This window comes from Myotis lucifugus, unplaced genomic scaffold (genome assembly GCF_000147115.1).
Source record: "Myotis lucifugus unplaced genomic scaffold, Myoluc2.0 scaffold_207, whole genome shotgun sequence".
NCBI classification, from domain to species: Eukaryota; Metazoa; Chordata; class Mammalia; order Chiroptera; family Vespertilionidae; genus Myotis; species Myotis lucifugus.
The window spans coordinates 1498934-1525994 of record NW_005871255.1 but is presented as its reverse complement, the minus strand read 5'-3'; the positions used below and the strand labels follow the sequence as shown (position 1 = coordinate 1525994).

The 27061-nt window shown below is 40.3% G+C and overlaps 2 protein-coding genes across 10 annotated transcripts in view; both read right to left on the bottom strand.

Moving 5' to 3' along the window:
• Positions 1-10022, bottom strand: part of PSEN1 (presenilin 1) — a 69788-nt gene extending 59766 nt beyond the window's left edge. For 6 of the 9 annotated variants that reach the window (XM_014463346.2, XM_023761320.1, XM_006097602.3 and 3 more), the window contains exon 1: positions 9884-10003. The gene's annotated coding sequence lies outside the window, so the exon portion shown is untranslated. Of the gene's footprint in view, positions 1-9883 lie in introns of all 9 variants that reach the window. The other 3 variants (XM_006097603.3, XM_006097601.3, XM_014463347.2) reach the window with 3 other exon arrangements.
• A 3677-nt stretch (positions 10023-13699) lies between these two features.
• The window catches only part of RBM25 (RNA binding motif protein 25), a 45527-nt gene continuing 32165 nt past the window's right edge, over positions 13700-27061 (bottom strand). Inside the window, 6 exon segments of the mRNA XM_023761398.1 lie at positions 13700-15259; positions 19543-19590; positions 21234-21332; positions 21650-21924; positions 22290-22614; positions 25770-25920. Coding sequence (XP_023617166.1) covers positions 15167-15259; positions 19543-19590; positions 21234-21332; positions 21650-21924; positions 22290-22614; positions 25770-25920 — 991 coding nt within the window. The 3' untranslated portion in view covers positions 13700-15166.

Genomic DNA, 27061 nt, shown 5'->3' with positions numbered 1-27061 from the left:
TCGGCCCTACCCTGAGCGTGACTGAGGGTGGCATCGAACCTCCCGATCCACCCTGCTCTGTGCATGACAGGGTGGCGTCCCAACTCCCCAATCGGCCCTGCTCTGAGCCTGACCAGGGGCTGCACTTAGGGATTGGGCCTGCCCTCTGCCACCCGGAAGCAGGCCTAAGCCAGCAGGTCGTTATCTCCCGAGGGGGACCCAGACTGCGAGGGGCGTCTGGTACGAAAAATTTACAACCCCCCCCCCCTCCCCAAACCAGCAAGGTTTCATACTCTGGCGCACCGGGCCTCTTGATTTGAGTATTTTGAGTTTTCATAAAAAAAAAAAAAAAGGAATTTTTGTAACTTTTTCTTCTAGGAGGGGTATCAAGTTCCAATTAACCCTTCGTTACCTATATTTGGCTCACTCAAAACATGACAAATTTTTTTTTGCGCCGCCAACCCTCACCTGAGGATATTTTTTCCACTGAATTTTAGAGAGAGTGGAAGGGAGGGAGGGAAAGTGAGGGAGAGAAATATCGATGTGAGAGACACATCCATTGGTTGCTGCCCGAATGTGCCCTGACCAGGGCTGGGGATCAAACCTGCAATCCAGGTATGCGCTCTTGACCAGGAATCAAACCTGAGACCCTTCAGGAAGTGTGTGCTCTAACTATTGCGCACACTGACCAGGGCATGACGAACTTTCAATGAAGATATCCTTTCCCTTCTATCTTATATGCTTCCTGTATCCATGCCTATCTTTCTCCTCCCCTCCAATTTTGGCCCACAGTTAGCTGGCCTGGGATCAGGGGATTGCAAATTAATGTTAATTTAATAAGACATAATTAATGTAAATTTCCTTTAAAATAAATAAAAATAGATATAATGGTTACTTTTATGAGGGTTATTCACTGGAAGGGGATACATGGGAAACTTTGGAGGAGACTGTTAATGTTTTGTTTCTTGATCTGAGTGGTAGTTACACAGGGGTTTCAGTCTGTGAAATGCACTAAGCTGTACACAATTATGATCTGTGAGCACATTTCTATATATTCCAATTAAAAATTTAAATTGACCCTGGCCCGCATGGCTGTGTTTAGAGCATCAGCCTGAGCACTGAAGGGTCATGGGTTCAAATCCCAGTCAAGGGTGCATACCTGGTTGCAGGTCTGGGGGCGTATGCAGGAGGCAACCAGTTGATGTGTCTCTCTCACATCAATGTCTCTCTCTCTCTCCCCCTCTCTGCCCTCCCTTCCACTCTCTCTGGGGAAAAAAAATCAATGGGAAAATTTTTTTGTAATTGATTTTTGTGGGAATAAACCTATATCTAGGGTTACTCATACTATTGGTCCTGTCTTTTAAAATAAGTAAAATTAGGAATTAGCAATATGTATGCTAGTTTACTCAAAAGATAGATGGATTCCAACAGAACAGTTATATTTTCTAAGTACTCAAAGTAAATGTTCTGAACTATGCTTCTAGATTTTTAAAAGTTAATTATCTAATTAAAATTTTAATATGAATGTAATAATGATCAGCAAACAGAGCATATATTATTCCCTTCTTTTCCACAATAAATTTGTACAGCACCTACCAAATCAGCTAACCCACAAATGCCAGAGGATGGCAAAGAGAAAAAGTTGCAATTGATTACCTCCACTGATGGTTCTGAAGACTATATCAAATCATTGAAAATATAGCTCTATTACAGAAAAATCCTTAGAAATCTGTCATTAATATTCTCATATGATCCTTCAGAAACAAATCAAGTAAATAAGACAGTGTTAGCCAAATGAAAGTAAAGGGCAAGAAAGAGCAATGCACAAAAGTAAATAAAGTGTATTACATTTACACGTAAAAAGGAGAAGAAAAGCCCAGCTGGTGTTGCTGAGTGGTTGAGCATTGACCTATGAACCAAGAGGTGATTCAATTCCCAGTCAGAGCACATGCCGAGGTCGTGGACTCGATCCCCAGTGTGGGGTGTGCAGAAAGCAGCCGATCAATGATTCTGTCTTATCATTGATGTTTCTAACTCTCTCTTCCTCTCCCTTCCCCTCTGAAATCAATTTAAAAAATAAAATATATCTATATATATAAAAGGCTAAGTGACCAGCCGACTGGCTGGTAACTATGACAGCACACTGACCACCAGGGGGCAGACGCTCAACACAGGAGCTGCCGAGTGACAGCAACTTTGCAGAGTGCCCTCTCACACTCTGGGATACCTCAGGGGATGTCGGACTGCCAGTTTTGACCCAATCCCCGTAGGCCAGGCTGAAGGACCCCACCTCCTGGAGGGACCCTGCTCACTCCACAGACACTCTTCAAGCCCCGCGCCGCCCCAGGTGCAGCCGGCCTGGGGCCGGCTTGGGAGGGACCATGGGAGGTTGGCTCCAGGGCTTGTCCGGCCATCTCACCCAGTCCCGCCCCGCCGGCCACCTTCTAATTAATTTCCTTTCAATGTGCACAAATCCATGCACTGGGCCTCTAGTATATATATTAAAAAAAGAGAGCGAGAAGAAAAGTGATTATTTATTCACTAAATAGCTGTTTACTGGCTATCTACTTATATCAAAACTGAAAGACAGACACTGAGATTTAATTATATATGTTCACTTTACCCAGTCCACATAGGAAAACAGTGTGGTACACAGATGTTCGATCCCTGGTTGGGGCATGTATGGGAGGCAACAGATCAATGTTTCTCTCTCACATTGATTTCTTTCTTTCAATTTCTCTCTCTTCCTCTCTTTAAGGTCAATAAACATATCCTCAGGTGAGACTTAAAAAAAAAGATAAGCTATAATGAGAATATAGTCATTTTATTTTTTATTGTATTTTCATTTATTTGTTAGTTTTAGAGAGAGGGGAAGGGAAAGGGAGAGATACATAGAAACATCATCAGCTGTCTCCTTCATGCCCCCTGCCGGGGATCGAGCCCAAACCTAGAACCAAACTGGTGATCTCCTGGTTCATGGATCGATGCGCAACCACTGAACCACACCAGCTGGTCAAAAATATGGTTGTTTGAAGAAGTTTCCATTATTAGCCTTATGCTTATAGGATCTTTTCAGCTATTAGAAGAAACCATTCAAACTGATTATCACACTGGAGCTTTCTCAGACAAATCTTGCAAAAATCAGCAATACAGTAATCACTTTAGCATATCCCAATACTATTTTCAAAGGCACATCCATCACATTTACATGTGAAAAACTAAGGCTCAGGAAAGGTAAAAGAATTTGCCAGTGCATGATTATGGAGGAAATAACGCCGGTTCCAGAACCCAGGTCTTCTGATGCCCAGTCCAGGTCTTTTCCAGTTCACCCAGAGAAAGCTCAGGCTTCCACTAATGCTTTGAAGATCAAAACACTACAAGGCAACCCTCCCCGGAAGAGCTGCTCTGTACATGGAGCTCAATATGAAGAAGAGACAGGCAACAGGGTCAAGCTAGGTCTTCACTCAGGCCTGGCGAACAAACGAACACTGTTGGTACAAAGAAAGGAGCAGGCAGAGGCAGATTTGATTCTGGTCCAGTAACAGCTGGAAACAATTGATGACTCCGTGGAGAAGGCCAATGACCCCACTGTTAAAGCAGCGCGGCAGAAGACACTAGTGGACTTTATAACATTCTTAGCAGTGCCCTGAGGACAAGAAAAGACAGTTGTTGGGAATGAGAATATTTCATGTGACCTGGATTGCAGAGGGAGTGGGAGTGGGGACAGAAGTGGATTTTGGTGTTTTCTCTCTCTGGCCACCTGCTAAAGATTTTCTGAGACTGATAGAGCATATGTGAATTCACTGCTATCCATTTCCTTTTCCTCAAGATACCTGTTCAATCAGATAAAGGAAAAAGAAATCCTTTTCTGATGGGCAACTATAATTTCTATATACGAAGAGACTAAAAACAAGAGGATACAAATAATATTGAAACTTAGATGTGCTCAACAGAAAAACTTAACCAGAAAATCTTCTATCCATGAGCACCTGAAAAAGTATCACAGGAGCAATGTTTAGAATCGAAAATAAGTTTATAAAAAAATCCCATTTAAGGAAGCACCAACAGAAAAGTGCATTTCTTTCACTACATCCTCGTAACAACTAAACCTCAAAGTCTTATAGCATGTTTACTTAATTACTGATACCATTTTCTTTCTTTACTCTCAGTGATAAATGTAAACAAAATTTGTACTTCACAGAAACAAATATCTTCATGGAAACATTTTATCATGATCTTCTCAAGAGCAAAGGGCTTGTGGCTTGTTTTAATGATTCTAGCCACTTGATTGGTTTCTCCTTCACTTAGAAAATGACCAAAACTATTTTTTAGAAGTGTCTTTGTATTGTAATGCTAAGAAGTTTTCAAATGTCAAATAAGCTTGTGATTTATTCTTTTTCCACACAAGTACTTGATCAACCTTAATGTTTGTTAATTTGATTAATATTTTTAAATAGATTTTTAGAGAGAGAGAAAGGGAGAGGGTGAAAGAGAAATATGGATGAGAGAGAGACATGGATCAGCTGCCTCCTGGCACACCTTGTACTGGGGATCTGAGCCCACAACCGGGCATGTGCTCGCTCTGACTGTGAATCAAACTGGCAACCTCTGGGTTCATGGGACGACGCTCAACCAACTGCACACACTGGCCAGAGCTTAATTTTACTTTGACAGCTTCTTCCTGGACAAGCAGCCCAAGTTCTGATTATATGGATGGGTTTGGAGACCCTCTATTTGTTTTTAAAAGCTCACATCCAACAATAAATGCAACCAATCTCCAAAATTTATAAAAATAATTTGAAATTAATTTCAAGTTTTAGGAATGCATCCTGAAAAGACTCCTCTGAATTTTAAGAGCAAATAATTTCCCCATTCCCTACAAGAGGCTTTGTAAAAGTGGTAGACTCTAAAAAGAGCAAGGATAGTGATATAGCCTATTTGGTGATTTTTTTTCCTCCTTCCATCCCACTCCACTTCTGTGAACCATCTGTGGTAGATTAGACTATTATTTAGCAAATATCCACTCTAGCATCCCCAAGAGAAAAATACACTTCCCCTCTCCAGTGATGTTAGGCTTGGCTCTGTGTCTTGCTTTGGTCTCAAGCTGGGTATAGTATACTACCCACCCATGCCTTTGGGCACAATCATAATGATACTGTTGTAAATAACCTGGTTATTAATTAACAGGGAAGGAGCAAAGGAAAGGCCAAATAGACACATGCCTAGTAAAGTCTGGATGAAATAGGGAAGGTACCCGTCTGTCAGTCCCACCTGGGAACAGGTCATTGGCCAAAGTAAGCATGGCCGCTGCAAGTGAGGGAAGATTTCAGATATGTCAACTCCTAAACCAAAAAGGTTTACTCTCTCTTGTGTGCTGGGCTCCTGGCTCCCTTGCTGTAGAGGGCATGCTCCCCTGCATTTGTCCACATGGCCACACACAATGGACTATAACTAGCCTGGTGTTACATTGGACCCAGCTCCACAACAGAATGGACACTCTGGACACTGGCTTTGCTTCCAGCTCAGCTACAACACTTTCAGGACTGGCTTAAGGGAAATGGGACTTTTGAAACCCAGGGATGTAACTCCACACAAATACAGATCATTCATCCTCCCATGCCAGTCTTAGAAAATTCTTTTTTTCAAGATACCATAAGAACCCGACCGCAAGCACCCAGTGGAGAAAGGGATCTCCCACTTCCACTGGTGGACTGTTTTCTACCCACTTCCATCAATAACAATATGACTTGCTTTGGTCAATGAGATCTTAGCAGATGTGGCACAAGCAGACACTTGAACTGTGCTGTGTAGTAGGTAGGCCTTGCCTTCTTGTACTTCTGCTGTTGCCTTGAGAAGAGCTTACCCTGGGTCCCTTCAGTCTGGCCCCAGAATAAGACATGCAAAGCAAAATTCCTCTAGCTGATCCACAGATCTATATCTTGAAGCAGAGCCTTGAGTGCTCTAAGGCACTGAGTTTTGAGGGAGTCTGTTATATAGTTATCGTAATTGTTTTTAAATAAAACTTACAAGTCCAGAATCCTTTATCTGAAACCCTTAGAACTAAATGTGTTTAGAATTCATATTATTTTTCAGGTTTTATAAAGTAATATGATGCAAGTACCATCTATCTATCTATCTATATATATACATATACATATATATATATATATACACACACACACATATACATACATACATACACACACTAATAAAAGAGAAACATGCAAAATGGTGTCACTCCGCTACGCCCACCAGCCAATCAGAGGACTATGCAAATTAACCCAACAAAGATGGCAGTTAATTTGCATATGCAGGCGCGGAGCAAAGACTGAAGAGTGAAGAGTGAAGAGTGAAGAGTGAAGAGGCTTGGCTTCTCTGCTGCAGCCACAGCGAAGAAGCCAAGCCTCGCTACGGCCAGACTAAAGGCCTGGGTCCCTGGTGCAGGAGGAAAACCAGTGCCAGTAGCCAGGGGAAGGAAGGCCTATTGTGCAAATCTTCATGCAACAGGCTTCAAGTATATATATAAAAGCCTAAGCGACCGGCCGACCATTCGATCAGTAGCTATGACGGGCACTGACCACTAGGGGGCAGATGCTCAACACACAGGCATGGAAACACGAAACCGACTGATGAATCTCAGATGGATTCGTGCACAGGTGGGGTCCCTGGGCCTGGCCTGCAGGGATCGGGCCAAAACCGGCTTTCCGACATCCCCCAAGGGGTCCCAGATAGCAAGAGGGCACAGGCCAGGCCAAGGGACCCCACCAGTGCACCAGGCCTCTAGTATGTTTTATAATGGCCTCTTGGGGTCTTACACCCACAATATCAAACACATTAATAAATATGTAGTAAAACATATAAGTAACCTTAAATTACACAAACAGGTTAAATATCAAATGAGTTATGAAAAGCCTTTCAGTTTTTTCAGGGACTTTTGGATTTCAGAATTGTAGATATGGAGCTATCTTATCAATATTTGTATAATTATAAAGAATCAGCTATAGTCTGTTTGGCTCAGTGGATAGAGCATCCGCCTATAGACTGAAGGGTCTCGGGTTCAATTCCAGTCAGGGGCACATGCCCAGTTGCTGGCTTGATCCCCAGTAAGGGGCATGCAGGAAGCAGCCAATCAATGGTTCTCTCTCACCACTGATGTTTCTCTTTCTCTCCCTTCCTCTCTAAAATCAATAAAAATATATTTTTTAAAAAGAATCTCTCCACCCCCCCAAAAAAAAAACCATTTAATTTCAATAACTCTACATAGAAGATATGATTACCCTGAGTCATTGTCTTAAATTCACTGTGGAAATGGGGAGAATACAATTTATCTTTAATGGGGGAAAAAGACTACTTATATCTAATTAATTTGTAAATCATTGGCTATTCAACAAAGCTTGCATTCTCTCTTTTGCCTTATTTAGATCAACTTAAGAAACTTAAGAAACTGTGCAAACTAAACATTATACCCTTTAATCAACACTTATTGGGTTTCTTCTACATACCCAGACACTGTGAAAGGTGCTGGGGATGCTACTGAATCCAATAACGCTTCTGTTTACTTAAAGAGCTTACTTTCTAGAGGGAAAGACAGACAAATATCTTTTTATATTAATTACATGTTGAAATCAAAATGTTTTAGATGTCATGAGTTATATAAAATGTTATTCAAATTAATTTTACCTATTTCTTTCTGCCTTTCAAAATTTGTTTATTAGAAAATTTAAAATTAACATTTGAAACATTTGAAACTCACTTTATCTTTTTATTGGACAGTGGTGCTCTAAATCTTCAGTTCTTTCTGATACACCAGGCCTAATGCTGACAATCCCTGACAACCCCTTCCTTCCTGGGGCTTCCCTCCCTTCCTCAGCTTTTGTGACACTGAACTAACCATAGAGGTTTTCCTCCCACCACTCCGTTCTCCTGAGCTGGCGGGCTCCTCACTCTTCCACCCCTAAGTGTAAGTGTTCCTGAGGGTGTGCCTGGGTCTCCTGGTCCCTCCCTCTCCTTATGTGTCTCATCCACTGCTTCAACACCAACTCAAAAGTCTAAGTGACTCTCATGTTTACAGCTCCAGGCCTGCCCAAAGGACTTCCTCATCTTCCTCTCTACAATAGTGCTTTGCTCCTAACTTCCTTATTTGTGTCATCAGCTCTCCCATTTTCGAAACTTAAGTGTCCTTGTGAACTTGACACTTTATTCCTTGCTCAATCGGCTGCCATGTCCTGTTCATGGTTTTTCTTTCTTTCTAAGCCTCTGCTACCACCAAAGATCAAACTCTCATTATATCTCCTTTGATTATGCAAAGTCACCTCAATTCTCTTATCCCTTCTAGCCCCAACTACCAGATTAATGTGCCTAAAGAAAGCTCTGACAACAGTGCCACACTTTCAAATCACCTTCCAAATCTGCCTGGCATCTAACACATGCCGGACAAGCAGTATTAGGGGTCTTCGAAAGGTTTTTCAGTATTTTTATCTGCAAGAAGTCTCACCCTGTAATAGTGGAAGAGTACTAGCCAAGGGAACCTGGAGAGGGAGGAAGAGAACTACATAAATTTTGGTAACTTTTCTGCTAGGATGATTCTCAGAGACCAACTCCAATCCTCAGGTTCTCGGCAAATGGAAATTCATGCAGCCATTAACTTAAAATCCAGCAGTAAATGGTGTCCATTCGGAAGAAAGGATACCCAGAACTGTGGGGACTTTCTACCCAAGAACCAGGAGTGGTAGAATGGAAAACTAGATGACAGGTGGCACCTCTACAGTCTATTTATTTATTTTTTGTGGGGGGAGGGGAGGATCCATGCACTCAATATAGACCTATTTTTTCATTGTTAAAGGGTTATTAAACGTGGGTGGGGGTGGGGCTTAAGTTGGTTGAACTCTGCCAATGATTTAAGGAAAACTGAAATAGGCTTTTGCAGGTGACTGAAATTAGCCAAATGCAACAGGATCCAATCTACTTTCCCATTTTATCTTCCTTCGTAACAGTCACTTAATGTTCAGGCTGGATCACTGGACAGGAAGATCCAGAGGACCCCTGTTTGTCGAACACCCTACGGTCACAATGTCCTCCCCACTTCGACTCCAAGGGTGCAAGCCTTCCCACTGCAAAAGATAATGCAAATAACAAGATCCCCTTCAGCAGATGTGATCTCTACCTGCCTCAAACGCCAACCAATGTATTTGCCTTTACAATGTGCTCTGCCTTATAGTTATTTGCACACTATGCATACTATCTCCCATAGTAAACCTTGGACACGTTATTCATCTTGTTCAAAGCAGACAAATGATGCTTTTAACTTTATCATTAATTTCCTACAAAAGGAAAACAATCTGAGCGGGAAGAAAACACAAACATGTAAGGCACAGGCAAGGCATCGGACATACATGCCTTGGGACAGTCCGATCAAGGCAAACGCATCACACCCTGCTTTCCGCTTCGAACGTGAGACATGAGGAACTTTTTTAACCCCGAGTGCCACTCGCCTCCCCTGGACCGGGACAGTCGGCATGAGGCGTGGAGTTTCCTCCGTTGCTCAACCTGGCCGGGCGCTACGCGCTTCCCCTTTCTCCGGCTCCACTGGTCAGGACGGCCAATCCCGGCCGCGGCACCTGCGCCCTCAGACATCTCCGAGAAAGCAGCACTTCCGGACCGAGGCTCCGAAGGTCTCTCTTCCACCCGACCGCACGCTGCGCCCCGAACCCGAGAAACGGGCAGCCCCCCTTTACTTGCCACACGGGGTTCCAGTGTCCCCGCCCTGCCGCGCCCCGCTCCCCATCCTCCAGGACGCCGGCTCCGCGGCCGGGACGGCGACAAAGGGCCGGCCGAGCCTGCGGCCGCCCGTATCGACACTGGATGAGGGGCGCCTTCCTCTCTCCCTGGACACCCCATCACGCACCTACTTCCTCCTCGCCGCCGCCTCCTACGACCGCCCGCAGCCGAGGTTCCTTCGCGAGCAGCGCCTGTTTTGTTTCCGATGTGAAATCTCGGCCTCAGGAGCTGCCCGGCCCAGGCCCCGCCCAAAAGGCTTCACCGCTGTCGTCATTTCCGGTTCTGGCGTCGTTGGGGGCTGGCCCGCAGACGGAGGGGTGGGCTCTAGAGGGAGCAGGGACGAGACCAAAGGGGCGGGGCTTCCGGTGGTGTGGGCGGGGATTGTCGGCGTGGGGGCAAAGCCTGCGCTCTAGCCGGCCTGGGACCTGGACGAACTCGCCTGGAGTGTCCTCATGAGTCGAGGTAGTCTAGGATCCGAGACAGGTCGTGAGCCGGGCCAAAGTTTCTGCGTATATTGACTGGGCCCAGTGTGTGTCCTCCAAGCCAACAAGTTATGGCATCGTAAACCGAAAGTTTCTTTCATTCTCTGTATTACCTACGGGGTCTCTCAATGTGAATCAGCTGCACCAGTCAACAGGGTGCTAATTAAAATTGTAAATGCTTGTGCCTTCTCTTTCCTCATTGAATCAAAACTTCTGATGGGTGAAGCAAGCCTGAGAAACCTCATTTTAAACAAATGTCTGGGATTCTCGGGATCCAAATTAAGAACCAGTCTTCCTAAATGGTAAGCTTCCAGAAAGCAGGAAATGGCTTATTTTTGTAATCCCGAAACCTAAGAGTATCTGGCACACAATGAGTTGCTCAAAGGTCAGCTACCACTAATGTGTGATGTGGCAGACTTGGGAGTGTCTTTAATTCAAACAACATGGCTTGAGAATGTTTACTCATTTTTGTTTATAGAAATTACTAGAGGCCTGATGCACGAAATTCATGCAAGGGGCTTGGTCCCAAAGGTCGGCCATCCGGTCTAATTAGCATATTACGCTTTTATTATTACAGATCTTTCCTTACTGTGCATTTTAGATTGCCAATTTCTAATTTGGCCTTTATGAGTCAAGTAATAAAATGAAAAATGAGTATCTGTTAAAGATGAAAATATAAGCATTCAAATGCAAATAAACATTTCAATAATTTAACGTTTTTAAAAATCTACCCGTTTATCAATAATTATAAGCTAAAAAAATAATTATAAGCTCACTTTGGTCTAAAGCAGTGGTTCCCAAACTTATTTGGCCTACCGCCCCCTTTCCAGAAAAAATATTACTCAGCCCCTGGAAATTAATTTTTTTTAAATTTTAATAGCAGTTACTCATCGCCCCCAAATGCACCTGTGGCCATCACCGCCCCCCTGGATCGCTGCAGCGCCCACCCGGGGGGCGGTAGCGCCCACTTTGGGAATCACTGGTCTAAAGTATGAAAATAACAGTTCCTGGGTTTGAAATACATATATCTGAATTCCGTTTTCTTCTTGTCATCTAGACTGTTTCTTTGCCTATTTAGGATTCCTTCTCATATCCTTTATATCCAGTAGTACTCACAAATCAATTTCACCATCTACTGCTGAGCAAAAGCTATCTCTCAATTTTATACTATTAATAGAAGGCTAAAATATGACCAGGAAAAATTTTGACATAAAACCTTTCAGCAGTTTCTGCATAGATGTGAAAACATTTATAGAACTCATTAGAAAGAACCGGGTAAATAAGCCTCATATACACATTAGTATACCTACCTGGCTTACATTTACTTGCATTAAAAAAAAAGTTATACTCCATATGAAAGAAGAAAAAAATAAGTTTAGTACACTTTGACTTTCAAACTGAGTTTCCTCACTTTGTCCACCATGTCTAGTATCTGTGCCTGAAGAGTACCTGAAACAGCACTCTCCACTAAGCAATCGTTAGCTTCTACTATTACATAGTTTATCAGAAAGCACTATGACAAGATTCAAATTAACAACATAAAGTTCTCTAAGGAGGAAATGTTCTGGGACTGGCTAGGAATGAAGCCTATTAGAGTTGTTCTCAGCCAACATTTTTGCAAGGGATTACTTTACATTCATGAACATACAGAATAGGTATGTTGATTTGCCTCAAAAATGTTTTCCTTTTAAAAATCTACTTAAAAGGCCCTTGCTGGTTTGGCTCACTGTATAGAGCGTCAACCTGCATACTGAAGGGTCCCAGGTTCAATTCCAGCCAAGGGCACAGGCCCAGGTTGTGGGCTCCATCCCCAGTAGCATACAGGAGGCAGTTGATCAATGATTCTCTCATCAATGATGTTTCTATCTCTTCCTCTCCCTTCCTCTGAAATTAATAAAAATATGATCTTAAAATCTACTTAAAAAGAAAATAAAGCTGCATTTATGTAGTGTTAGGATAAAATACTGGTACTGAGTAGATACCTTAAACTGCTAATGAAAGTGTAGTCCTTGGATGATTTAGCATTCACATCATCATTGACTTCAGGCCCCACCCTACTACTAAGTCAGAGTCTGCACTTTAACAAGATTCCTCCAAGAGATGCAGTGCACATTAAAGTTTGATCTTAAAAAAAGTCAGCCCTGGCTGGTGTGGCTCATTTGGTTGAGTATTGTCCTGTACACCAAAAGGTTGCAAGTTCAATTCCGGTCAGGGCACAAGCCCAGGTTGCAGGTTTGGTCCCTGGTCAGGGTGTGTACCAGAGGCAACCAATTGATGTGTCTCCCTCTCTCCTCCCTTCCTCTCTCTAAAAAAAAACCAATAAAAGTACATTTAAAAAAAACTTAAAATAACTTTTCCTCCTATAAATAGACATACATGTTTTTTAAATTATTTTATGTATATGGTCAAATGAGGAAAAAGCGTGTTGGTTTTTTAACTGCCTTTTTTAAAAATATTTTTTATTGATTTTAGAGAGGGATAGAAACATCCATGATGAGAGAGAATCATTGATCGTCTGCCTCCTGCACGCCCCCTACTGGGGATCTAGCCCATAACCCAGGCATGTGCCCTTGGCTGGAATCGAACCTGGGACCCCTCAGCCCCCAGGCTGACGCTCTATCCACTGAGCCAAACCGGCCAGGAATTACCTGCCTTTTTTATATCTGGAATGGGCAATATGAATCAAGCAAGGTTTCCAAACTGAAATTCAATTATGGGCAAATGGTAAAGACGACCCAGAAAGCTCAAGCAATTTAGTAGAAATTTTATGTGTATTCTCCCAAACACTTAAATACCCCAGCAGTTTATACATGTCCAATTCTTTACATGTAAATCTGAAAAACTTAAAGTTTAAGCTTGGTGGCAAAACCTGACTTAACTGACAGTAAGCTATTAATGTAATGATCTTTAACCTAGTGACTGATCATTCCTGCTCTGCTGCAGAAATGTTAATGTATGAACTTGGATTCTGAGGCAAATCTCTCTGGAGTTGTTATGCAGTATATGGTATGTGTCCCCAAGGGTTTCAGATATGGGCCTCTTAAGATAAATATAGTGAAAGAGCAAGAGCAAAAGAAATTAATACCAATGTTGACTAAATAAAACAGCCAATATGATGCCTTAGAAGTGGTAATATGGTAAGAGAAAATAGGCATAATGAAGCTCAAACAAGATGTTAGGCTGAGGGTCAATCTGAGAAAAAGCTAGTAAATGAATTTGTAAATTTCATGTTTCTGAAATTTTCCTTGAGAAACCAGAATTTAAAATATTGTAACACTAAAAGGGGATATCTCCATAGACGTTTAGATTAATCCAAAATAAGGTAAATGGTCTCTTTGACCTTTAGTTACTAGTAATACTCAAAGAAATCAATTCAACCCATAATTTCAAGTTTCTAATATGCACCGCACAATTACAACATGTCACTTACTTAATAAGACTGAAAGAATGAGTCCCCGAGATCAAATATATACATTTTTAATATCTGAAATATTTACATAAGGGAACCATGTCATGGTTCAATGTTAAGAACAGTGTTTTCAAATGTCCTCTTAAGATGTAAAAAAAAAAAAAAAAAATCTAGTAACTCAAGCTCAGTTAGGCTTTATCTTCCTATTCCCAATCTTCATCTTTAAATAAATACTTAGACATGAAATAGCTGCACCTACTTTATATTTAGAACTGTTTAAAACTTGTTATATTTTCGAGTAATTTTGCTCCCTGGTGAAGTTCTGATGTACAATAAAGAAAGCCCCATGTGTGTCTCCAACACCATCAATGTATTTTTAAACTTTGATGAGCAGAGGTAAACAAGGTGTGTGCTTACACACACACAAACTATAAAGCCTTTACAAAACAAAAAATTAGTGGTAACTGCCTTAAATGATGTACTTTATCCTTAAAAATAAGATGTAAACTTATAAAATGCCATGCTGAAATTCTATTGTATTTTGTCAAACTTTCCTAGTCTGTAAAATTGCCTAATTTTATCTTTTGTTTTTAAAAAGTATTTTTCATTTATGCTTTTAATTTTTTTTTAAGCAAAGGGGCACACCAAAATTAAACTAAGGACCAATCAGTGCAATCTAAGGATCTGCCTCATTTCTGAACAATGAGATTGGGGAGGGAGAGGGGAACCACTGATTCACACTCCCATAAAAGAAGGGCTGAAGCAGCCAGCTATCAACAGGAAAACCCCATTCTGTTCAACAGACTGTTTCTTGCCGTAAGAGAATAACATGCTCTGGGAGACTATTAACCTAATTATCCCAGACATTTGGATTGGCACAATACCATGTTTCCTTTACAATTATATTTTTCAATTAGAAAATGTTCAAGGGAGCCCTCCAAAGCAAATTAGGGAAAATACTTTTATATATACATTCACACAAACACATTTATACAGAGATACAGTAGGAATGGATGGTCTCCTAATTTTCACACTCTAATTTTAAATTTCATGCCTTCATGAAAGCCTGCCAATTCTGATCAAGGGGGTATGGGTAATAGATGTGGGCTGGTATTCTTTCTATTAAAATTGTTCATGTTGGTTCCTGTACAGTACAGTTCAATATTAAGTGCAATTCTGCAAAAGAATCGGGGAGTCATTTTAATATTTACAAGGAACAAATCAGCAGAACAAGATTATATCAGATAGGCTGTGTACAGTAGCTGTGGCTTATAAAACATACCAGTAATTTGTACCTGGTGAGTATAAAGAGAACCAAGGTAGGATTCAGATGTCTTTACAACCAAGGGAGTACACAGGGAATCAACAAATTGGAGGACAAAAAAAAAAAATTCACATTTTCTACATTTAAAAAAAATTACAGATCTCACAAATGTCTTTGAAGACAAAAAAATTTTTCAAAGTCCTTTGAAGGATGGGAAAGATGATATCTGAAATGGAACTCTCAATGTACAGAGTTTTACTTCACAAGACCAATTTTCTTGGCTTCTGTTTCATATATCAATAATCTCCACATTTTGACTATAAAAACTTCTGCTTCTTCATCAAGTACCTAGGAGAAAAAAAAAAGAGCAACATATGTAAGATAAGCAATCAGCATCTCCCAACAATAGTGACTGCTATAAAAAGGGCTTTTACCCACTGACAAACATTTACTTTCAATAAAATGACAAAGGAAATCTGTCTAGTGTGAGAAATGTAAATTACAAAAATGCATTCAGCAAAATTCCATGGCTTACTAAATACTGACACCACAGTATTTTCTTGGTGCAACTTTTATTCTAACTTTTATCTTTACAAATAGTACATTTAGGCATGTTTTGAAAAACTATATCCTAAGGGAAGCAAATGTTTTTTTTATAACAAATACAGTAATTTAGGCAGAACTAGTTGTACAAGTACTTAATAACTTTAATACAGAGTATCACATTTACCTCCCCAAAACAATATTAGCATCTTAATATTTATGGAGTCCTTATGTATGTGACATTGAATTAAATATTAAATGAGAATATATGTAAGGTATTTAATACAGTGTCTGAGATACAATAAACAGAGGAAGTGAAAACTGTCATCATTACAAAGGAACACAAGACTAGTGAATAAATTAAAGGTCATATCCCCTTGACAAATAAACAAATCAAATTATCTTCCTATCTACATGAGTTAGGTGCACCATGTCCTCCTCAGTACCCCTGCCCTCATCCCACACATGTAGTCAGTCAGTCAGCCCTCCACACCAGAGCTGTAGTGAAGTAAAATGGAGTATCATGCTTCCTTCTATAGCAGGCAGCTGTGACTAAGCTTCAGGGTGTCACTGCCATGGTTTGTAGAATAATGTTACTAGTTTAGATTAGGAGTTAAGCAAAACGGACCTCTAGTCAGACTACTTGGCTTCCAATCCCACTTCTACCTCTTACTAAAGAACCTCTGTTCTCTCATCTATGAAACGAAGAAAACAGTAGCTACACCACACTGATTCATAATTTAAAATTCTATTATGTACAAAGTGCTTTGAAGAATGCTTAAAGTGATCAGTAAATGCGTAAGAGTAGCCAGAAATGTTGACGTTTGAAACATTTCCCTAAATTTACTAATGATGACAAACTTTTATTCAAACTTTTATGAGCCAGACTTGACCAGCAGTTCAAGAAAACTATGCTACAACCCTAATTATTATGGAAATAGTACCTTGGAAATACAGATAGAGGCACAAAATGCAACCAAAGTTCATTAATTTATGTAAAATGAGGAAAGGCACAGTTTGAAAAAGTCCTATTTTTAATAAGAAAAAAAAATACTACTTGAGCTAAAAATTGAATCTTTTATACAAGAAATAGAAGGAACCATGAGCTTTCAAAAAACTGGTTGGCAACACTAGCTGATTGGTTTCCTTCCTCCCACTGTGATCAACAATGAACAGGAAATAATCAAACCATATAAATGATTAACCAGTAAAGAGTCTAACACCACCTAGTCGGTTTGGTTCAGTGGGTAGAGTGTCAGCCTGTGGACTTAAGGGTCCTGGGTTCAATTCATATCAAGGGCATATACCACGTTTGCAGGCTCAATCCCCGGCCCCACTTGGGCATGTGTGGGAGACAACTAATCCATGTGTCTCTCTCACATCAATGTGTGTCTCTCTCGTCTCTCCCCCTTCCCTTTCTACTACCTCTAAAAATAAATGGAAAAATATCCTCAGGTGAGAATTACCACACACACCCCCCCCACCAAAAAAAGAGTCTAACATCATACTTCAAATATTAAAATGAATTAACACTGACACATGGCATCCTCACTTACAAGTGATTACAACTCTACCAAGAACAAAAACTAGAACACTGCCTGACTGGTGTGGCTCAGTGGTTGAGTATCAACCTATAAACCAGGAGGTCATAGCTCAATTCCTGGTCAGAGCACATGCCCAGGTAGCTGACTCAATCCCCAGTGTGGGGCATGCAGGAGGCAACTAATCAACGACTCTTACTCATCATTGGGGTTTCTAAACTCTCTCTTCCTCTCTGAAATCAATAAAAATATATTTAAAACAAAACAAACAAAAACCCAACAAACCAATAAAAAAAATATATATTTTTAAAAAAATCCCTTTAAAAAAATCCCTCTGCCCTGGCCAGGTGACTGAGTAGGTTGGAGCATCATCCTGTATACCTAAACATTATGGGTTCGATTCCTGGACAGGGCATACTTAGGTTGTAGGTTTAATACTGAGTTAAGGTGTACATGGAAGGCATATGTGGGAGGCAGCCAATCGTCGTTTCTCTCTCACATAAATGTTTCTCACCCCCTTAAAAAAAAATTAATAAAAACGTGTCCTCGTGCCCTAACCAGTTTGGCTCAGTGGATAGAGCGTCAGCCTGCGGACTGAAGGGTCCCAGGTTCGATTCCGGTCAAGGGCATGTACCTTGGTTGCAGGCACATCCCCAGTAGGCACATCCCCAGTAGAGGATGGTCGATGTTTCTCTCTTATCGATGTTTCTAACTCTCTATCTCTCTCCCTTCCTCTCTGTAAAAAATCAATAAAATATATTAAAAAAATCAATAAAATATATTTTTTTTAAAAAGTGACCTCAGGTAAGGATTTAAAGAAAAAAAAAATTACATCACTCTGCCCCAGAAAATCTGTCCCACTGCCATATTAGGCACCCCGCCATCATCTGAACTGATTCACTACTTGTATTCATATATATACATATATATATTTTTAATTGATTTCAGAAAAAGAAAGGGAGAGGGATAGAAACACCAATGATGAAAATATTGGGGATCGAGCCAGCAACCACAGCATATGACCCCACCAAGAATCGAACCGTGACCTCCTGGTTCATGGGTCAATGCTCAACCACTGGCCAGGCCACTACTTGTATTCTTAAACATTCTACTCTCTGTAACTTTCCAGTTTTTTTATTCCAATACACTTCCCACCAGTCCAGATTCAAATTACCAGCTCTATTCCAATAGTTTTGCCTTTTCCTCCTACTTTGGGGTTCATAAACCATTCAATCACTCTCTATTACCTTTACCATCAATATATTTCCTCCTCCTTTTTCTCACAAAACCACAATATTAGATAAATGCAATCACTGACTCTACTGTAATATCCAAATTAAATGCAAATGGGAATTTGGTATTTACTTCCAACATTACCTGTCCAAATGACAACACATCCATACAATCTTCAAGTCTCTATTTAGATGGTTAATTCCTGTGATGCTTTCCCTACCTATTCTCAACACCATCAGATGTTCTATCTCCTCTGCCCCTTTTTACATATCCTCATCATAGCAAGTATATTACATTATTGGTATACCTGTCTTCCTGATAGTTCAAGGGCAGATGTCCCACCTTATTATGCTTCTAACACATTGCTCTACCAAGTAAGCACTCAATAAATGTACTCTAAAGGTATTAATAGGTCCAGAACTTACATGTATACCCACAAACATGAAAAGTGGAAGAGGGGAGAGACTGGTAAAAAAACAAAACAAAACCCAACTTTCATGTTGTCTAATCATATATTGTTGTGGGTGCCTTAATCTTTTAATAAATTCAAATTTGAACTTAGGCTTATAAAGAGATTCTGGACCAACAAAGTTAAAAAAATCAATCAAATACAGAAGTTAATTTGTTCACATAGATTTTTTAAAAATATATTTATTGATTTCAGAGAGGAAGGGAGAGGAAGAGAAAGAAACATCAATGATGAGAAAGAATCATTGATCGGCTGCCTCCTGCACTTCCCCTATTGGGGATCAAGCCCGCAACCCAGGCATGTGCCCATGACCAGAATCGAACCCAGGACTCTTCAGTCCACAGGCCCATGCTCTATCCACTGAACCAAACCGGCTAGGGCTGTTCATATAGATATTAATTAAAATATTAGTAACAGCCTTAGCCGTGTAGCTCAGTTGGTTAGCGTATCATCTCAATACACCAAAGGCTGTAGGTTTGATCAGGGCACATACAAGAATCAATCAATGAATGCATATATAAGTGGAACAAGTCGTTGTCTCTCTCTCTCTCTCTCAAATCAATAAATTAAAAAATGTATTAATAAGCCCAGCCGGTGTGGCTTGTTGGTTGAGTGTTGGCCCATGAACCAAGAGATCACAGTTTAATTCCAGGTTAGGGCACATGCCTGGGCTTCAGGCTACATCCCCAGTAGGTGGCATACAGGAGGCAGCCGATCAATGTTTCTCTCTCAGGGATGTTTCTATCTCTGTCTCCACTCCTCTCTCTAAAATCAATGAAAATGTATTTTAAAACATACATACATAAATAAATGAATGTATTAATAACACTGAATTTCTAACTTACCATGGCAACATCATCTAAAATGCTCTGAGGTGAACTATGAGCCATAACCTAAAAGAAATAAAAAATTATAATTTTGAAAAATAAATGAAAACCTACCAACCAAAAAAGCAAGAGAGTCAAGTAATTTTAAGATACTTTCAAACTAGTATGGGAATTTCTTGTGGATGAAGAATCTTTCTATAAATTTCTTAATTCCCCAAATCCCACTCTCTGGAATGGAAATTTGACACCATAACTTGGGCCCTTAATCTCTATAGTATCTGTCTTCTATTTCAAATCCAGTCTTACAAGTTTTAATGCTACAATAATTATAACTGTAAAGGGCAACCTAAATCTGCTACACCTAAAGTTAAAATAGGGAGAAAAATAGCATTTTCTTAAATGTAATTAGTTATTAGTTATTCCTTTATAGAAATATGGTACTTCTACTGTGATGTCTCAGGGGATACTTGTAACTTACACTTTTCTAAGGTGGGTTTCAAGAAGATTGGGGGAGTTTAAAGAGGATATCCACCACATAGTAATCAATCAATAAATTCTAGAGGCCCAGTGCATGAAATTCATGGACAGGTAGGGACCCTAGGCCTTGCCAGGGATCAGGGCCCATCGGGGCCAGGCCAATCGATTGGGGTCTGCCGGCCGGGGGGAAGAAGATGGGGGAAAGAGACTGCGGAAGTTTGGACATTGGCTCCAGGAGGGAGCCAGTCCTCGGCCTCCCTGGGAAAGGGGCCGCCCGCGAGGCAACGGTCACCGGGCTGGGCACAGAAAGAATGTACACTGGACACCGCCATCCCGGTTCCCCGCCTCCCCCCTCCTCCTTCCCTCACTGCCACCCCGCCACTGCAATGGCCTGGGGTGGGGAGGGTGGGACGACAAGGTGTGGAAGGTTGGCCACTGGCCCCAAAGAGGGAGCCAGCAATTGGCCCCTTGGGAAAGGGGCCGTGTCCACCACCACCCACACCCAGTTCCCTGTCCCAGCCCAGGGTTCAAAGGCCTCAGCGGGGTCAGGAGCCAACAGTCACCGGGCCAGGCGCAAAAGGAACAAACGCCAGACACCAATCCCCCCCATCGGCACCCTGCACCTTGTGGTTCCTGCCTCCCCACCATGCTGCCACCAGGGCCTGCCAGCGGGGGGGGGACAAGGGGAGGGACTGCGGGAGGTTGGCTGGCCGGGAGAGCTTGGCTGTGGGCACCTCGTGCATTAAGAGTCTGCCCTCTGGTGGTCAGTGCGCATCACAGTGACCAGTCGTTCTGTCATAATGGTCACTTAGGCTTTTATATATAGAGATTATGCTGTGACGCAAACTATTTTGCTCCTCCTCCAAAGGATGCATGACTGACAAAGAAACTGATAAGACAAGCTATCAGCTATCTCCACAACACCTCAACTGTACTTCAATACCATTCTAACCATTAAGACAAGAAAGGGGTGGGGCAAGACATTCTCAGAGGGCAGGGAGAGAGCAAAATTGGCAGCAACCAGCAATTCTATCCTCTTTGACCCTTTGAAATGAAAGCATGCAGCCTAGGGGTCTGAAATAGGGTGGAGGGATTCATTTAAGTAGCCATGAATCTCTTAACTGAAAATAAACTATCATGGACTTAACCCTACAAGATATTATATTTTCAAAAACGTCCAACATTTTAAAGTATGAAACAAATGTTGCGGATGGAGAGAGAAAAAGACTAACCTTAGAACAAACAAAATCAACTAATGTAGCTTCTTCTTCACCTATGTATTCTATAATTTTCTTATTAATCCAAGGTCTAATTCGTCGTTCCATCAATATCTGAAAAATAAAGTACAGTTACTAAAGTAAAGAAAATTTTTATTACACTTAAAAAAAGTCTACGAACTTATGGTTTTTTCATAACATTAAAATATAATCTTTCACACTAGGAGAGGTATATATCAAGATATATTTACTTCTAATTTATGAAGACTTCAAGTACCACCACTAATTTCCCCAATAATTTACTAAATTCTCAGCAGTCAAGATTCCAGCTACATTATCATCACTACTTGTCATTAATGGCATCAACTGAATTTGTATGCTATAGTCAAAACTACTTACAATAAAATGGTGAAATACAATTTACTACTCACAGAGTCCACAATAGACCAATCCAGGGGATAAGCAAAAAGCTCAGGTTTGGCTGTAGGGATTTTCTCAATGAGACTCTTAATGTGTTTGCGCTTTTCTTCAGTGTTTACGGTGCCTTTGGCAGCATTTTTATCATCTTCACCATAATCCAAGGGAACCAGTTTCCTTTTTCGGGGTACATCATCACTGTCTTCATCCTCAAATTTGTTAAAGACACTATCTACAGGGAGTTTCTTTCTCTTCACAGAATTAGGTTGACCAGGACTATTGGAAGCACCTATAGTAAAAACACTCTATTAGCATGATGACTTTATTTTGAAATGTTACATTTTATAACCCACCATCCCCTCAAAAACAGTGCAAAATATAATTTCACAAGTCTCAGAGAAAGATCCCAACTGTAAAAAATAACTCACTACTCACAAGTGCTAGAAAATTTAACTTTTCATTTCTTCTCAGAACTCGAGGCAGCTGCAGATATAGGAGCACTAGTAGAACTATGAAAACAATAGTGAGCTAGAAAGGCATTTTCGAATTTTTTCTATCTACCTACCAAGCAGCACATATTTATTTTTCCTTAAGGCAAAATTCAGGAGTTTGAAGAGGGAAAAATAAAGACAAAGGAAATAAATGCTAACATACCCAGTTTAAGACTCAGTCCTATTTTTGGCCTATGCTCCTCAGGTTGTTGTTGATCTGGCGAATTTTCATGAGGAATAATAATACCACAGGGAGACTCATCCCCAGGAGTGTTGGGGGTTGCATTGCCACTGGCAGAGGAAACAGATGGGGCAGAACTGATGGGCCTCAGAGTTGGTTTAAGACAGGGCTTCTGCTCTGGCTCTTCTTCCTCTTCCACGGGTTCCTCTCGTTTTTCTTCTTTTTCTTGCTTTTCTTCTTCCTCTTCCTCTGATTCTGGTTCTTGCTTTATTTGTGGTTGTCTGCGCCTCTCAGCCTCTTGTTCCATCTAAAAGAAAAAAATAATCTAACTCAGACCACAACTATACTCAATTCAACTGGCTTTTTGTTTTGTATCTATAATGAAAAAAGCATAATATGCTAATTTGACCGGATGTCCTTCCAGACAAAGCCACAGTGGGGAGGGATGAAGCAGAGGTGGCAGAGGGCGCCGCCCCCCCCGCCCCCCGCTGTGGCAGCAGTGGGGGCCAGGGCCAAGGCCCTTGCATGAATTTCGTGCATCAGGCCTCTATCTTTATAAAAATCTTTTTTTTTTCATTAGGAATAGTGGAAAACATTGCTCACTTCTATAATCAGAAAGCTAAGTAAATCTGTAAAGTAGATGAGATACTTCGAAAATTTAAAAAAAGATTTTACAAATATTCTTCAGTGGTGTTATATAAAACTTCAGACTAACAAAGGTAAATACATAATAAATAGCTCACTAATTCAAAATGAAAAGTATGTTTTTATAATTTCATTAAGGACATTATAACCAGAGTCCTGGCTGGGTGACTCAATTGGTTCGAGTGTCATCCCATACACCAAAAAGATCGCTGGTTCAATTCCTGATCAGGGCACATAACTAGGTTTCGGGTTGAATCCCCATTCAGGGTGGGTGCAGGAGGCACCCAATTGATGTTTTTCTCTCTCTCAAAAAAAAAAAAATTTTTTTTTTCAATAAAAAATGTGTCCTTGGGTAAAAATTAAAAAAAGAAAAATAAACTATAGCCAGAAGTTTTTGTTTTGTTTTTATAAATATATTTTATTGATTTTTTACAGAGAGGAAGGGAGAGGGATAGAGAGTTAGAAATAGAAACATCGATGAGAGAGAAACATCGATCAGCTGCCTCCTGCTACTTTTCACAGGGGATGTGCCCTCAATCAAGGTACATGCCCTTCACTGCACTCGCCCCTTCCGACCCTTGTGTCCGCAGGGTGAAGCGCCTTTACAGTTGACCCAAACCGGTTGGGGCGATAGCCGGAACTTTTATCTCAGTTCAGTATAGACAATACATGAGAGGAAAAACAAATCCTTTGTTTGGACGTACCCAATCAATTCTTTCCTGCTTTTGTTTGTTTCTCCTCACTTTCCTCCGAGCAAGGGAGTGGGAGGCAAGATAGATAAATTACCGATGGGAAAAGGAAAGAAGGAAGGAAGGATGGAATGAAGGAAGGAAGGAAGGAAGGAAGGAAGGAAGGAAGGAAGGAAGGAAGGGAGGGGAAACGAAACGAAACGAAACAAAACATCAATGATGAGAGAGAACCACTGACTAGCTGCCTCCTCCACAACCTCTATTGGGGATTGAGCCCGCAACCCAGGCATGTGCCCTGACTGGGAATCCAACCATGACCTCCTGGCACTCAATCTAGAGCCACATCAGCCGGGTCACAATTATTTCTTCTTTCTAGTTAATGACTAAGGGTAGTAGCCACTTATGAATTCACAAAAGAAACAGGGCAATGGAAAGAATTTAGGACTCTTAAGGCCTATAACAATATGAACATTCCCCCTGAAATTATGAAAGATAATAAAAAATAATCATGAGAGCATTACAAACTTTTAGATGAATAGATCAATATTTTAAGCATGAAACAAAAATAGAAAATAAAAATATATCTAAGGCCCTAACCGGTTTGGCTCAGTGGATAGAGAGTCAGCCTGCGGACTCAAGGGTCCCAGGTTCGATTCCGGTCAAGGGCATGTACCTTGGTTGAGGGCACAACCCCAGTAGGGAGTGTGCAGGAGGCAGCTGATCGATGTTTTCTAACTCTCCTATCCCTCTCTCCCCTTCGTCTGCTGTAAAAAACACCCAATAAAATATATGTAAAAAACAAACACACACACACACACACACACACACACACACACACATATATATACACATATATGTATATATATATATATATATACACATATATGTATATATATACATATATATATATATGAAAACATTAAAATTAAAATTCATTGATAGACACAGAATTAAAAAATAAAATCATCACAACCTAAATGTTACAAGACTAACAATATGCCACAATAGTGAAAGTATGAAAAAAGGCATAAGGGCTATAAATTAGTAAAATTCTGGGTGGAAGATTACACCTGATTTAAAAGCACCAAAACACAGCATGTAAATGATAATCCCACTTATAAAACTTATGTCTGAGTGGAGTATATGTGACCTGTGTGGTAACATTTAAAAAGTAACTCCTCATTTATAATGATTATAAATGGCTAATAGAAATCAGGTGGTCTTTAATCTCATTATTGTGTTCTATGTTGTCTAAGCTTTCTATTTACTCATGTAAGCACTTTATCAACAGAAAAAAGATCACTATTTCATTTTGAAAAATAAAAGGGACATGTAAGACATAGTTTCTGTTAATAACATGCAACAGATTTTAAAAACTTTGTATGACACACTCTATTCCTAATCAGCATGAGGTATGCCATGTCCTATGATAGTCTTTTCCTTTCAAATGACAAACTATTCATAAAAAAACATTTTTATTTTGGAAACAAAATATTTAGGGTGATAGTGACAGAAGAAACTTAAACCACAAAAGCACACTGTAAAAAGAGGTTTCTAGCTAAGTGTCATTAAAAGACACTCATTTAACATAATACTTCATAGAAATAAATGAATAAAACATCTGAAAGATTTTTAGAATGAGCCAATACTGATTATTTGTGCAATAATAGAAAGAAAAAGTAGTAATAACCTCCCCAAAATAACAAGACTCATGGTGCCTAAAAGTATATTCCCTTATAAACTAAACCACATCATAGTCGGCTTAAGATGACATGCTACCAATTGTCACCCCAACAAATTTAATAAAATAAAATTTTTTTTAAAAAGGCCCAGCCAGCATGGCTTAGTGGTTGAGCATCAACCACTAAGATAAGAAATTCGTTCTCATCATTCTCCTATGAATGAGGAGATCATGGTTCAATTCCCAGACAGGGCACATGCCTGGGTTGCAGGCTCGATCCCCAGTGTGGGGCATGCAAGAGGCAGCCAATCAATGATTCTCTCACATCATTGATGTTTCTACCTCCCTCTCCTTCCTCTCCCTTCCTCTCCGAAATCAATAAAAACATATTTTTTTTAAAAAGATGACTTCATGATCTTAAAATATTGTTATGTGATAGTAACTCACCCTCTGAAGCTCTGCATCCGGATCCGGATGCCCTTCTGCCAGAAGTCGCTGCCTGATTTCCTCTAGCTCTTCCTTCTCTCTTTTCCTATCCCGTTCATCTGCTTCCATTTCCTTTTCCCTGTCACGCAATCTTTTCTGAAGAGCACTTCCTCTGCAAAAGAAATCGTAACAGGCCTTATTTAATACTCAGACCATCAATTATTGCACATGATGTCTCCAAAAGCACTTTCTTTCAATACTAAAACTGCATTCTAAAAGACTAAAGACCCTTAATGTTCTGTATCTGCAGACATTGTGATCTCTACGTGTTACTATTTAATAAGTGAGCATTGTCTTGTCACTTATAACCATGCCTCATTGTTAAGTCATTCTAAATAAGTATCTAATTCAAGCAGAAAAGTAGCTTTCAGAGAAAAAGGAAGTTCTCATTTTGTGCCTATTCCACAGGGAAATCCCAAAACATAACCTATGTTTGCTTGGATGCTAAGCTGTGAAAAATTAACACAAGAAGTAATAATAATAGATCTGTATCTTCAATTAAAATAAATGATTTCCCTGCGGAAAAAAGTACTAGTACAGAATCAATAGAAAGCAGAGGTTCTCTCCATATAGCACTTTATTATACCTCAGAATGTTGAAATTATACACTGCTATTTTATGATTCAAAAATTTCACTTTTTTGCATTTTCCAAATAATCAAATTCTTGAAATTCTTTCCATTTAATTTGCTAATTCTGATGTTTTAGCGCCTGAATATTAAGCTTACCTACATATTAAATGCCTTCACTACATGTCTGGATCATATGAGACACACGAGAGATTTTTCAAAAATAAAAATATTGACCCCTATCTTCAGGGAAATTATAGTCTGGAGTACAGGGAGCCAAACAAAACCAATTTTACCACCATGCCATAAGTGCTAGAATGAAAGTAGTTCAGACACACTGTGGAAAACAAAGAGAAGAGGGAAGGCAAAGAATTCACCAACTCTCACTTCACAATAATATATCAATTGGTTGGGAGAGGAGGATGGAAGGGTGGTTCAGATTACTGTGTGGCATTCTTTAAATCCTTGAAGAAAATAATTTCTAAACCACTCCAGACAGTCATAAAGATCAATTATAACTTGCTATAAAAACTGAACCTCTTTAAAATACATGAAGAAAAATTTGTAATACTATATTATCCCCCCTCACCCCCCCCCCCCCCCCCCCCCTAAATATATATAAATGTTTGTCCTTTTGTGAATAGATGTGTCCCACATGGGCGTATACCTCTCTATATATATATAT